The 12931-nt window shown below is 36.2% G+C and overlaps 1 protein-coding gene across 1 annotated transcript in view; it reads right to left on the bottom strand.

The window, feature by feature from the left end:
- SASS6 (SAS-6 centriolar assembly protein) overlaps positions 1-12909 on the bottom strand; it is a 53257-nt gene extending 40348 nt beyond the window's left edge. Inside the window, exons 1-7 of the mRNA XM_036069526.2 lie at positions 12737-12909; positions 6649-6709; positions 4752-4831; positions 4258-4362; positions 3178-3349; positions 2420-2485; positions 1439-1558 (exon numbers count right to left, since the gene is read on the bottom strand). Of these exons, the coding sequence (XP_035925419.2) occupies positions 1439-1558; positions 2420-2485; positions 3178-3349; positions 4258-4362; positions 4752-4831; positions 6649-6709; positions 12737-12801 (669 nt within the window). The 5' untranslated portion in view covers positions 12802-12909. The remainder of the gene's footprint in view (positions 1-1438; positions 1559-2419; positions 2486-3177; positions 3350-4257; positions 4363-4751; positions 4832-6648; positions 6710-12736) is intronic.
- Between the last annotated feature and the right edge of the window lie 22 nt (positions 12910-12931).

Genomic DNA, 12931 nt, shown 5'->3' with positions numbered 1-12931 from the left:
CTGGCTGGCTCAGTCAGAAGAACGTATGACTCTTGATCTCAGGGTCGTGGGTTTGAGCCCCAGATTGGGTGTAGAGATTACTAAAGAAAATAAAGTTAAAAAAAAAAAAAAAAATAGAACTACCCTACTATCCAGTAATCACACTACGGGGTATTTACCCAAAGAATACAAAAACACTAATTCAAAAGGATATATGCACCCCTATGTTTATTGCAACATTATTTATAATAGCCAAATTATGGAAGCAGCCCAAGAGTCTACCGATAGATGAATGGATAAAGATGTGGGGTGTGTTTGTGTGTGTGTGTGTGTGTGTGTGTGTGTGTGTGTATACATATACTCCATTATATGTATATATTTATATTATATCCCATTATATATATATATAGAGAGAATACTATTCAGCCATAAAAAGAATGAAATCTTGCCATTTGCAACAACATGGATGGAGCTAGAGTATAAGGCTAAGCAAAATAAGTAAATCAGAGACAGACAAATACCATATGATTTCACTCATATGTGGCATTTCAGAAAAAAAAGCAAATGGACAAAGGAAAAAAAGACAAACCAAGAAAGAGATTCTTAATTATAGAGAATAAACTGATGGTTATCTGTGCAGGGGCATGGGGTGGGGGAATAGGTAAAACAGGTGATGGAGATTAAAGAGTACACTTATGATGAACACTCAGTAATGTATATTATTGTTGAATTACTATATCATACACCTGAAACTAATACAACACTGTATGTTAACTATACTGGAATTAAAATTTAAAACTTAATAAAAATGAAAAAAAAGAATATGGGGAAATAAGTAATGTCATACACTATCTTTTAGACTTGGTACAACCTTTCTGGCTAGTAAATTTGCAATATCCATTAGTATCTTAATAGGTATATTGCAATCTCACTTCTAGGAACAAAGAATGTTCACTGTAGTTTATTTTCATCAGCCAAAATACTGAAGCATTTAAATGTCCACCAGTTGGGTAAGTAGTTAATTTATGTTGTACCCAAATAATGAATACTACGCAGCCACTAAAAAGGAATATCTGAACTGATAAAGAATGACCTATGATGTCATGTTAGGTGAAAAAAGTTACAATCAATATATACTGTGGGACCTCATTAGCATAGAATACAACCAAAATCCACTATGTGTGTACAAATATATAATTTACATATTTCTAAATTTATAAATATGAACAAATATTTATAAAGGACACATTATTTACATATAAAGAGAAAAGACTGGAAAAACACATATCAAAATGTATATAAATTACCTCTAGGTAATAAGACTTTTAATGAGCAACATTTTTTTTATATACTTCCGTAATGTTTGAACATATTAAAGCAAGCATATGTTACTTTTATAACTAACAAAATGACTAACAGCAGCAACAAAATAATTTTCTATTTTCTTTAACATTCATACCTGCAAGGCCTTTTCTTTCTCATTTGTCAGTTCCTGGGAATGTTTATTTGACAATGCAGCTGTGTGTGATGCCCATTCATTCTGCAACTTATCTAATTCTTGGATTTTTTCTGATAATGTCTGTATTAGAGTTCAACACAAAATATTAAGACAGTCTTGTGAATGTTATTAGCTTAGAACATGGCAATATTTGCAAAGGATATTAAAGAAAAGGAATCACAGCCTTCCAAAACATACTCAAAGCCTTTTCCTACACAGATTTTTTTTTTAATTTGAGGAAATCAAGATTAGAATAAAAGAATTTTAGAGCTAACATGGCCCAGAAGTCAAGCTTAACTATCTTTAACCTTTTAGTTAAATCTGGCTCTTCACTACCTAATCCTCTCCTCTGACATTAAGAAATAAAGTAAACCAGGGTAGAGCAAGTCAGTTATATGGAGTGGTTCACTTACACATATCAAACCTAGTAACATAGATTTCCTAGATGGGCTACATTGTATAGGACAATTTCTGCCTGAAGCCATGCCACTTATCAGATACGGTCTTCGGTTTCAAGGACTAAGGGCAAAAAGGTAGTAGCTATAACTGAAATGATAATAAGCCTATCAGAATAAGTCATAACACAAGTATGGAAGGGAAAGGTTTAGAAAATATGAACCAAAACATCATTTTAGACAGGAGGAGTGAGGTGAATAAAAGAGCAAAGAACTAACATGTGACAGGTACTATATATTATTTAATGAAGACCTGAAAGGAATGTGTTATATATTGAAGGTAACAGAAATGTTTGGATGGAATCAACTATCAGAGAAAGCAATCAGATTAAGATAATTTGCTGACAGGGGAAAGGAGGCAAAAAAGAGAGGGAATTCAAAGGAACATGCTTTAAAAAATAATACACAAAAGCCTGGATAGGATTCGAGAGGCAATTCAGAGCCAGTGTTTGGAGGACTCACAAAAACAAAATGAAATCTGAATTACCTTTTGTGTGAAATTCAGTTGCCTAGTAACATCATCTAGTGATTGCATCAATGATAATTTTTCTTCCTATTTATAAAAACAATAAAATTACACAGTTTACAATTTAATCATCTGTAGCTGTGCTACTCAAAGTATAGCATCAGCATCACCCTGAGAGTTTGCTAAAAATGCAGAATTTTGGGTTCCACTTCAGACCTTCTGATTCACAATCAGAATGAGCAAGATCTCTAGAGGATTTGCATACCATTAAAATCTGAGATGCACTAATCTATAGCATTTGACTAAAAAGTCTTTATGAAAACTATGAAGAGGCATCCTAATGTTGTATTCTTGCTCCATATACCTTATAAAATTATACAGCACTTTGTAATTCTCAAGACACTTTCATATCTTTTTCCTCATTTGAGACAGATGTAATAGGGTAGTAGATATTTCCATACTTAACTACCAGCTGATGAAACCATGATAAAACAGTTTAAGTGACCTACCCAGATCACAGAAAATTAATAAAAACCATGGGACCTAGTTTTTCAATTTTTGACCCAGTTCTACCCTCACTGTATCTTGATTAAATGGGAAAAAAAAAAAAAAAAAGAATAAAGTAAAAACAAATTCCTTACATATTATAAAAACTTACTAGACATCTTTAACAATACTTTATTCTGAAAACAAAAACTAATTGCACTATAACTCCTCAGTGACTTATCAGAGTCTTTTGGTACTCATTTTTAAAAGAATAACTTAAATTTAAATCTTACCTTGCTACATTTCAAACAGCCAGCTAAAAACTTCTTTATTTCCACATCATTTCCAGGTAGAAGTTTTAGTGAGAGGTGTGTAAGATGCTTAAAAGGATTTGTCTCTACCACATTTAAAAAGGCAGGTAAGTTATCCAAAATAGGTGCTGGAGAAACTAACTGTAGCAAAAACCTTTGAAAAGAAAGTGTCACAATATAACAACACTTATGAGATAGTGAAATTCTCCCACTGAATCATAAGCTCCAGTGAATCATGGATGCTGAGAAGCATTGGGAAAGGAGGCATATTGGAATCACAGGGGCCAATATAAAAGGACTCCCAATGGTAAAACTGGATAAACTAAGAGTAAAATGGAAAAATCGAGCAAGAAATAGAAAAAGGATTCACTGAAATACAGTGAATATACAAATGTCTGTGGGAGTTCACAATGAAAGACAAAGTAGAAAAATAAAAACAAACCAAAAACCGATTGAAAACACAAAAGTAACTAGAGTAACAACTCTTTATTCTAAAAATTGACAATTTAAAAGAATTAAGCATTTATCCTTTCCTTTCCATAGTAATCAAATAGCCCAAACTGATGAGGAAAAGTTCTTCTTTATAAAAGAATTATACCTAATAAATATAAAAAGAATGACAGAATTAGAAATGCATAACTTTGTAGTTCCTAACAAAATAATTGATTCAAACAACAATCATCAATTGATGAAACCAACAGATAAAAGGTTAGTGAACGTTACAATGAAAGGATCAGGCTTTAGCATCAGACAAACATGAATATACACATATAAACACAAAATCTTATTCCTCTTATCCAAGTTCATTATAAAATCATATACTTGATGCTGTTAAATATTTCAGATAGCTTTAATGACTCTGTCAAGACATGAAAATTAAGGGGTAAATATTCTGATTTTAACCATGATTCCTTAAAATTTGACATTTAATAGCCCTAAACCCAGTCAAAAATAGACAGGAGTACTTATAACACATAGAAAATATTTTGCCATCAATTTGTCTTACAAAGAAGAGTTTCTCTTCAGAGAATTTTAATGATGTAGTGCTCTTATGAGACTTACCTTGGAATTTCTTTGGCATGTTCTTGAGTACATTGCTGAAGGAGATCTATAAATTTTTGTGGGAAAGCCAAGAAGTCTACCAAAAGCCCTTGCTGGAATTTTAAGCTATACAGAAGAAAAGAGATTTTTTAAAAATTCAATTACTATCTTTAATTAAAACCCTAAAACATTCTTTTTTTATTTACCGAATATCCATTATAATCAAGAACTAGAGAACTCTGTTTTTAAGAATTTATTCAATGGGAGGGAAAAGGTCAATATATTTAGCTAAAGCTCCAAATTTGAGCTGTTGTAAGCAGAATTCTGATAAGCTATGAAATATTTACTTTCAAAAACATCCTGAATAATTATAGTATAAGCAGTATAAGCAGTCCAGTATTCTCAAAATACCTAAATGTTCCTAACAGGCTGCATTTCAAAGAGAATACTACCAATACATCAATAAAACTTATTTCCCAGATTAAATATAAAAACAGAAAAATAAACTTAGTTACCTCTGAAAATCTTCCTCAGATATAACAAGGTTATACAGAAAAAATGGATCAGTATCATCAGTCAGACGGATAACTAAATCCTAAAAGAAAGATCGTTATTTTTTAATGTTTTCAACAGATCAGGCTTTTAGAGTAATTTCTTCCTTCTTAGAAATGAAATTATCCAGTAACAACAATGTATCACCAATATACTTCAGATGACTTTGTTTTCTGGTGCAGCTGGGTTTTCATTAGTCTTTAAGAGACTTAAGAATCTTAAACAGGGGTAGATATTCTGCTCCTTGAGAGCCATGTGGGGGTCTATAAAACTAGTTAAATGCTAGGAGTTGAAAGTTGAGGAATACCATCCTATTAGAGGCTTAGGAAAATTGAGAACCGGTCCTTGCTGCACTATAGCATGATAAAAACATTCTACCACTGACCACATCATATTCAATTATATTTTCAGTTTCCCATAAGTTAATTATCTGATATTTCAAAAGTGGCAATATATCAGCTGAAATGACAAGCAATCATGTATCCTAGAAAAGGAGCATTTGTGTCTCAGGCAGAAGACAGGGGTATCAAGTAACATGTTGCCAGGGCTTCTTCCTAAGGGCTATTCTCTCCTACTCCAGGTGGCTGCTGACATGGAACTCCCATCTGTTTTCAGTTTCACATTAAGCGAATATCTTTCATAAAGACCACTTTCTACATAAATTTACAGTATCGCAGAACATGACAGCAGCTAATGCTGACAGAGAAGTACACAGAAATTACGTATTTTAGAGAACACTGATATAAAGAAAACAGGCATAGTAACAAGATGATGGAGGCCTAATGAAGAATGAATCAGCATTCAGGTTAAGAATAAGCTTCCACTTTGAAATAAAATCTACTCGTGGCTACTGAGGAACTTCTAGGGTCCTAGAAAAATCTAAACCACTTACAGGTAGAGCTAGAAAATGAAGAGGTACAACAGGCCTAAGGAATAACATGTAAAAAATATAACATATAATCTCTACTCCAGAAAATTAGCAATCTAGGTATTTGCTCTGCCTCAGAATGTCCTGCCTGAAGGCAGCTTCTACAGAAGTACTTCTTGAAATTCACCCCAAGATGCTATAAAAAAACTGAAGCTACTACTAATAGTACAAGGTCCTTGAATATCATGTTTAGAGAAAGCTATGACACAGAGAAAACAGATGCTGTATTTCTTAGTCATCTTGTCTGTATCCATATCACTAATGACTCATACTTCTGAAGATCATATAGGACTGATGCTCTAAATGCCTCCCTTCAAAAGGCAAAGATTCAAAAATATCTCCCTGCAGTACTTCAACTTATTCTATCCTCACATGTACAACATGAAATGCCAATTCTACAGGGTAGCAATATATATTCCAGCAACGTATAAGTGCATTGGGCAAATCTAACCCCCAATTCTCCCAATCCCCAATCCTTCCTGTATGCTTTAGAAACAGATGATATAGGGGCACCTGGGTGGCTCAGTCAGTGGGGCATCTGACTCTTGATTTCGGCTCAGGTCATAATTTCAGGGTCGTGAGATCAAGCCCTGAGTTGGGCACGCTCAGTGAGGAGTCTGCTTGAGACTCTCTCTCTCTCTTCCCCTCTGCCCCCTCCCCCACACACGCACTCCACCCCCCTCAAATAAATAAATAAATAAATAAAATCTTAAAAAAAAAAGAAGAAGAAACATATGGTATAATAATCTCTCAGTTGTTGTCTTAGTAGATTCTACCACCCCAGATTTGCAAGTTACAAACTGGCCCAAAACTAAAAAGCAAGCTGGTGTAACAAAAGATCTCATGTTCTTAAAGAACAAAAATAATTATAATGCATAGAAATTCCATTTCAAAAAAAAAATGAGAATATTTCAAAAGAAATTAATACCAACCTTTCTGTGAACTGGATTGGAAACTGATTGTAGTTCAATGCTCACTCTAACATTTACTCTCCTATATGAAAAGATATACCCAATTGTCAGAAACAATCATATGAAATGAGTTAGCACTGTCATTTGTATTAGCTGAAGTTTTCAGTCTTAAGCTGCAAGATCGTCCACAGGTTTTCCCTAAGTTATGAAAGGATATTTGGGAAGCATACCAGTTTTGGAGTTTAAGTTCCTGTTCTTCCACTAGTAAGTAATCAGGTTTTTAACCAGAGATTATATTTTTCTCTCCTGTAAAATGGGACTGTTGTGAGAATTAAATGAGATAAACAATGTGGAATTCCCATTACTAGTCTGGAATATAACCTACTGCCCGGATTCTAAAATAGCATCTACTGAAAGCCAAACAAACCATCAATTTAATAACAACTTCCCACATTAAAAATAACTACCAATTCAAATGATCAAATTGATTTATGAGATTCCATTTGAAAAACTTAAAATGTGAAGCAGTATTGGAATACATGGAATGTTTACAATCCAGGAAGTAAGATAACACATTCCCCTCCCTTATACATACACAAAATCCACCAACTACATCTGTTCAATATAGTCCCTGTGCAATACCTCCATGGAAGTATGTCAACAGTTTATTATCCACCTTAACCTAGAGTAACTCTGAACTCCAAAAGAAACCATAGCTTTCCACATTCTCTACTGCATCTGAGAGAATTCAGTATCAGACAGAGGCATATAAATCAAGGTGCTCATAACCATTAATCAAACTGAGCAAAGAGGTTTAAATGATCAAGGAAATAAAGGGAAAAACTGGTGAAAAAACATCTCTGCACAAAAGTTCTATATTCTGCTAGAATTAAAAAACAATGGCCTTTCCCTGATGTGTAGGAAACAAAAGTAAACAAATAGAATTTGTTCAATTTTAAGCTATTCTTAAACATCTTAAGATGTGTTTTAAATTTTTCCCACATTCTGCTACTTATCTACTGCAGAAGTAAAAAGTATAGACCTAGCAACCAAGCGTTGGAAAAACTAGTTAAAAGTTGAGCAAGGCCAGATTCAATTGTCCAGATTTTTTTATGCTACAACTTAAAATTTTTATTTTGGCTTTTTATGTCATTTTAGTTAAATTTCCTATTGAACATATGATTGGATGCTAAATCTTAGCATGATGAGGTTACCAGATGATAAGGTTACCATAACTTTTTTTTTTTTAAAGATTTTATTTATTTATTTGACAGAGAGAGAGAGAGACAGGAGAGAGGGAACACAAGCAGGCGGAGTGGGAAAGGGAGAAGCAGGCTCCCCGCTGAGCAGGGAGCCCAATGTAGGGCTCGATCCCAGGACCCTGGGATCATGACCTGAGCTGAAGGCAGACGCTTAACGACTGAGCCACCCAGGCGCCCCAAGCTTACCATAACTTCTGTTATCTGAAAAGGAACAAGCAGCACTGGCAAATACCACAGATAGGAAGAATTATTTTTTTAAAGATTTTATTTATTTATTTATTTGACAGAGAGAGACAGCGAGAGAGGGAACACAAGCAGGGGGAGCGGGAGAGGGAGAAGCAGGCTTCCCACTGAGCGGGGAGCCCGATGCGGGGCTCAATCCCAAAAGCCTGGGATCATGACTCGAGCCAAAGGCAGACGCCCCCAGGAAGAATCAATTTTATTTTATTTTTTTAAAGATTTTATTTATTTATTTGACAGAGAGAGACAGCGAGAGAGGGAACACAAGGGGGAGTGGGAAAGGGAGAAGGCTTCCCGCTGAGCAGGGAGCCCGATGTGGGGCTTAATCCCAGGACCCTGAGATCATGACCTGAGCCGAAGGCAGTCACTTAACCAACTGAGCCACCCAGGCACCCCGAGGAGAATTATTTTTGAAGAAGAAAATGTTTCTCTATTTTTCTATTATCTAGCGCAATGTATGTGAAACAGATTAGATTTCTACTCTAACTCTACTACGCCTGGGTAGCTCAGTTGCTTAAGCCTTAGGCTTAGGTCATGATCCCAGGGTCCTCGGATCCAGTCCCTCTCCCACTCCCCCTGCTTGTGCACATATGCTTTTACTCTCTCCTCTGGCAAATAAGTAAAATCTTTAAAAAAAAAATTAAGTATTCTTGGGGGAAAAAAACCTTTTAATTTCCTAATTTGTATGATAAGTGAATTGAGTTAGGTTTGTGAGGACATTTTCAGATCTACATTGTCATTATGTTTGGTTTTTGTCTTGAAGTTTTTTCTAAAACATACTGCCACAGGGGATGTAACACTGCAGCAGATAACTTTTCATGGTAACATACACTTTCAAAAGTCCTGTCATACTTGATAAATTTGTTTAAAAAAAATCAAGAAGTCATTTAGTAGAGTATTCTTTAGATAGTACCAGAAGAATCACATTAATAAATTTAAGAAGCATATTAATGACATTGTTGCATATATTCCAAATGTCTATAATGCATTCGTTTTGGGAGAAAAAGAGAGGAGGAAAGGCCCATAGATTAAACCTCTCCCTCCTGCCTCCAAAGTATATTGTAGAAAAACCTGAGCTTTCAGAAAATATAGTATCTGAAATCACAATCTTACTTTCTCCATTATAATGGTTGTCATAGGAACAATATAAAACAAATCAATAAAAACTCATAAAAAATGCTATTTCTCAAAATAAATGTCATACTCTGAACAATGCATAAATTCACATAACATCCTCCCTATCAGTTAGATTTGGCATTAGCAGAATTGGATTCTAGCCCACCTCCGCCACCTAGAAGCTGTGACCTGAACCTTTCAATTCAAACAAATAAAAGCTACTCTAAGCCACGTAGTATGCTGGATACTAGGGATACAAACAGAAATAAACATGGTCCATGTCCTCAAATCAGATTAAATGACTCTATCCAGACTTGCTTCTGATTATATTTTAGTGCTTCAGGAGAAGGAAGGGAAGGGTTACTAACACTGAGCACCTACACTACTGAGTATCTACCCGGTGCTTTACATACCTTATTTAACAACAATCTTACTAAGTAAATAGTTACGTCTGTCTTACAAAGGAAGAACCTGAGGTGCACAGTTACAAACTTGGTTAAAGTCACCTTACAGAGTCCAAATTAGAACTCAGAACTTTCACCTACACTATGCTATCTAATAAATGAATAGGGCAATTAATTTCAACTTGGGCAACTTTGAAAAGGTCCTTACAGTGAAGGGATTTAAGATAGACCTTGAAGGTTATGAAAGAAAAAGCAATTGAGGCAGGGAGAAGAGCAGGAATAGAAGTATGGTATTGAGAGAGTATCAGGTACATTCAACGGATAAGTAGTCTTGTAACTAGTATATGGGAAAAAGAACTTCTAAAACAAAAATGAAAAAAGAGGTTGGTGTCAAACCGTGGGCTTCAAAATTCTGCATTCTTCCCTCCAGAGCTCTCTGAGTTATCTTCCACTGACGTTCCTTCTTTATGACTTTAGTATATTGATATCACTTCATGCATTCATCACACTTTAATAATAACTGTTTAGTGAATGCTTATTGTGCTTCAGGCACTGTTCTAAGCACTTTGTATGTATTAACTGATTTCATGCTCCTAATTATCCCACGAGGCAGGTACTTTTATAAGCATTAATTTAAAGATGAGACACAGGAAAAAAATGTACAAAATCAGTCAGTAAGTGACAGAAATGGGATTTAAACCCAGATAATCTGGCTCCAGACCCTGAACTCTTAACCTGTGCTATGCTGCCTCTCCAAAGAAGATGTTTTTGTTTCCCCTATTAAAGTGTGAGTTCCTTAAGGCCCAGAATGAAAATTGTTTTTGTTGTTGTTGTCAGGAGGCAGGGAAATAAAGAGAGAGGAAGCCAGACAATCTCAGCATGTAGGACAATTCCTGGTACAAAGTATGTATTCATAAATATTTGCTGAGCTGAACTGGCTTTGAATTTTTTTTTTTTTAAAGATTTTATTTATTTATTTGACAGAGAGAGAGATAGCGAGAGCAGGAACACAAGCAGGGGGAGTGGGAGAGGGAGAAGCAGGCTTCCCGCCGAGCAGGGAGCCCGATGTGGGACTCGATCCCAGGACCCTGGGATCATGACCTGAGCTGAAGGCAGACGCTTAACGACTGAGCCACCCAGGCGCCCTGGCCTTGAATATTTAACTAAAGTCTAGATTGCTTTCCCTATGGGTCAGGGGCCAGCATATTTTCTGCAAAGGGCCAGATAGTAAATACTTTAGGCTTTGCAGGCCATAAGGTCTCTGTCACAATTATTCATGTCTGCCTTTACGGCACAAAAGCAGCCAGACAATTCTCAAATGAGAATGGCTATGTTCCGATAAAACTTTACTTTAACAGGCAGAAGGCCACCTGGCCCATGGGCCCGTTTGCTGATCCCTGCTACAGGTGGTAGAAATATATCAAAGGTTTCTAAACAAGAGGAGTAAAAAGGTTGACAATGTGTTTTAAGAAGATAACTGTGACGGCAATATAATGAAATGGAGAAGAACTAGGAGTTCCAATATTGGAGTAAGAAATGATGCTCCCCCCTTTATATTTCTATAATTATTCTAGAACACTGCTGTCCAACAGAGATACAATGGAGGCCACAAATATGAGCCAAATACGTAATTTCAAATTTTCTAGAAGCCACATTAAAAAAAATTAAAAGGAACAGGTAAATTAATTGTAATATTTTCTTGTATATATCCAATATGTCAAATATAAATTTCCCAAGTTTATGATATTCAGAATATATTTATTAACATTTGTTATGTTAGTAATTTATACCCAACATTATACATATTCAATATATGCAAAATAGTGTCATCTTTACAATCAACATAAAAATTGAGATATTTTACATTCTTTTTCCTAGTAAGTCTTCAAAACTCAATGCGCATTTTACTCTTACCACACATCAATTCGAATTAGCTCCATTTCAGAAGTCCGATAACCATATGTGACTCTCATACTGGACAGCACAAAAGAATGACCAACTCAAATACCCTACAGTATCTCCACATTGCTAGCTTTGGTATCATCTCCTTGGCTGGCTTGCGGACTGATGTTAGACCTAATTCTGAACTATATACTAGCTACACATTACTCAATAAAGCAATGCCTTCATTTTTAACGTCACATTTCCACACCTTTTAGTTTCCACAGACATTTTCAGATTTGATCCTCATATTATGTACGTAGTACCTTATGTCAGTTTTACAAATGAGGAAACAAGGTAAAGAGTCAGCTACTGAGCGGCGGAACGGAGACAAAATCAAAACCTCCTGACTTCTAATCAAATCTGTTAAGCCCCAACAGCACCCCCACCTTTGTCAAAGTCGTAATTTTGTGTTTTTATGTGAGACTGGCCTTTATTTCCTCCTCCACTGGACTGTAAACCCCACGAAAACAAGGACTGTTCTTCCTGACCACTATATCCCCAGTACCCAGCAAGGTGTTTTGCCATAAGCAGTATTTGTTAAATGAATGAATGAATGAAATTTATCATTTCCTCTACTGTTTTTAGTCGATAATAATAATAATAAACGTAATTTATTTTTAGTAACTAATGTAAAGGCACTACACCATAGAAACTTTTTTAAGCTGAAGCTTAAATTTACTTCCAATATAATTCAAAGAAGAGCGAAAAAAGGGCTGGGAGCCAAGGCCAGAGTTCTTGCGCCGGCCCTGCAGTGAACTTGTTCGGAGTTCTCGTGTAAATTACTTCACTTCTCCGGACAAAATTAACTTTCTCTGTCAAAAACAAAGAGTAGGACTATAATCTCCACGATTCCGTTCAGAACTAAAAAATAAAAAAAAATTTTTTTTTTTTTTTGAAATTAACTTGACGCGGGTCAGCTTTCCATTTGCTCATACTCTCCCTCCTGTGCCCTCCGCAACCGCCAACTTGGTGAGAGAGGTAACATTAGGTTCCAGGTGGGACTCTCTCCGCGTCCCGGGACGCCGGCCGCACACCCAGCCGCAAGCCGGTGTCCACTGGCCAGAGCCGCCATCTTCCCCCCTCCCCCCGCCTTGGCCGGACCCCAACCGCCACCCGCGGGCACGGGGTAACCAGGAACCTCACCTCTCCTCACAGTCTTTGCATTTCACCTGCAGCGGGACTAGCTCCTGGAAGAGAACCTGGCTCATGTTGGTCCGCTGCCCCTGCCAGTAAGCGGAAAAGTCCAGCAGGCCCAGCCCACGGAACTAGCCTAAAGGAGTCCCGGTCCTGCTAAAATTTGAGTTTGGCGCTCGGCTTCCGCTGAGGAGGCGGGGAAAC

This window comes from Halichoerus grypus, chromosome 5, assembly GCF_964656455.1.
Source record: "Halichoerus grypus chromosome 5, mHalGry1.hap1.1, whole genome shotgun sequence".
NCBI classification, from domain to species: Eukaryota; Metazoa; Chordata; class Mammalia; order Carnivora; family Phocidae; genus Halichoerus; species Halichoerus grypus.
The sequence above is the reverse complement of the archived record's forward strand: the minus strand, read 5'-3'. Positions and strand labels throughout refer to the sequence as shown.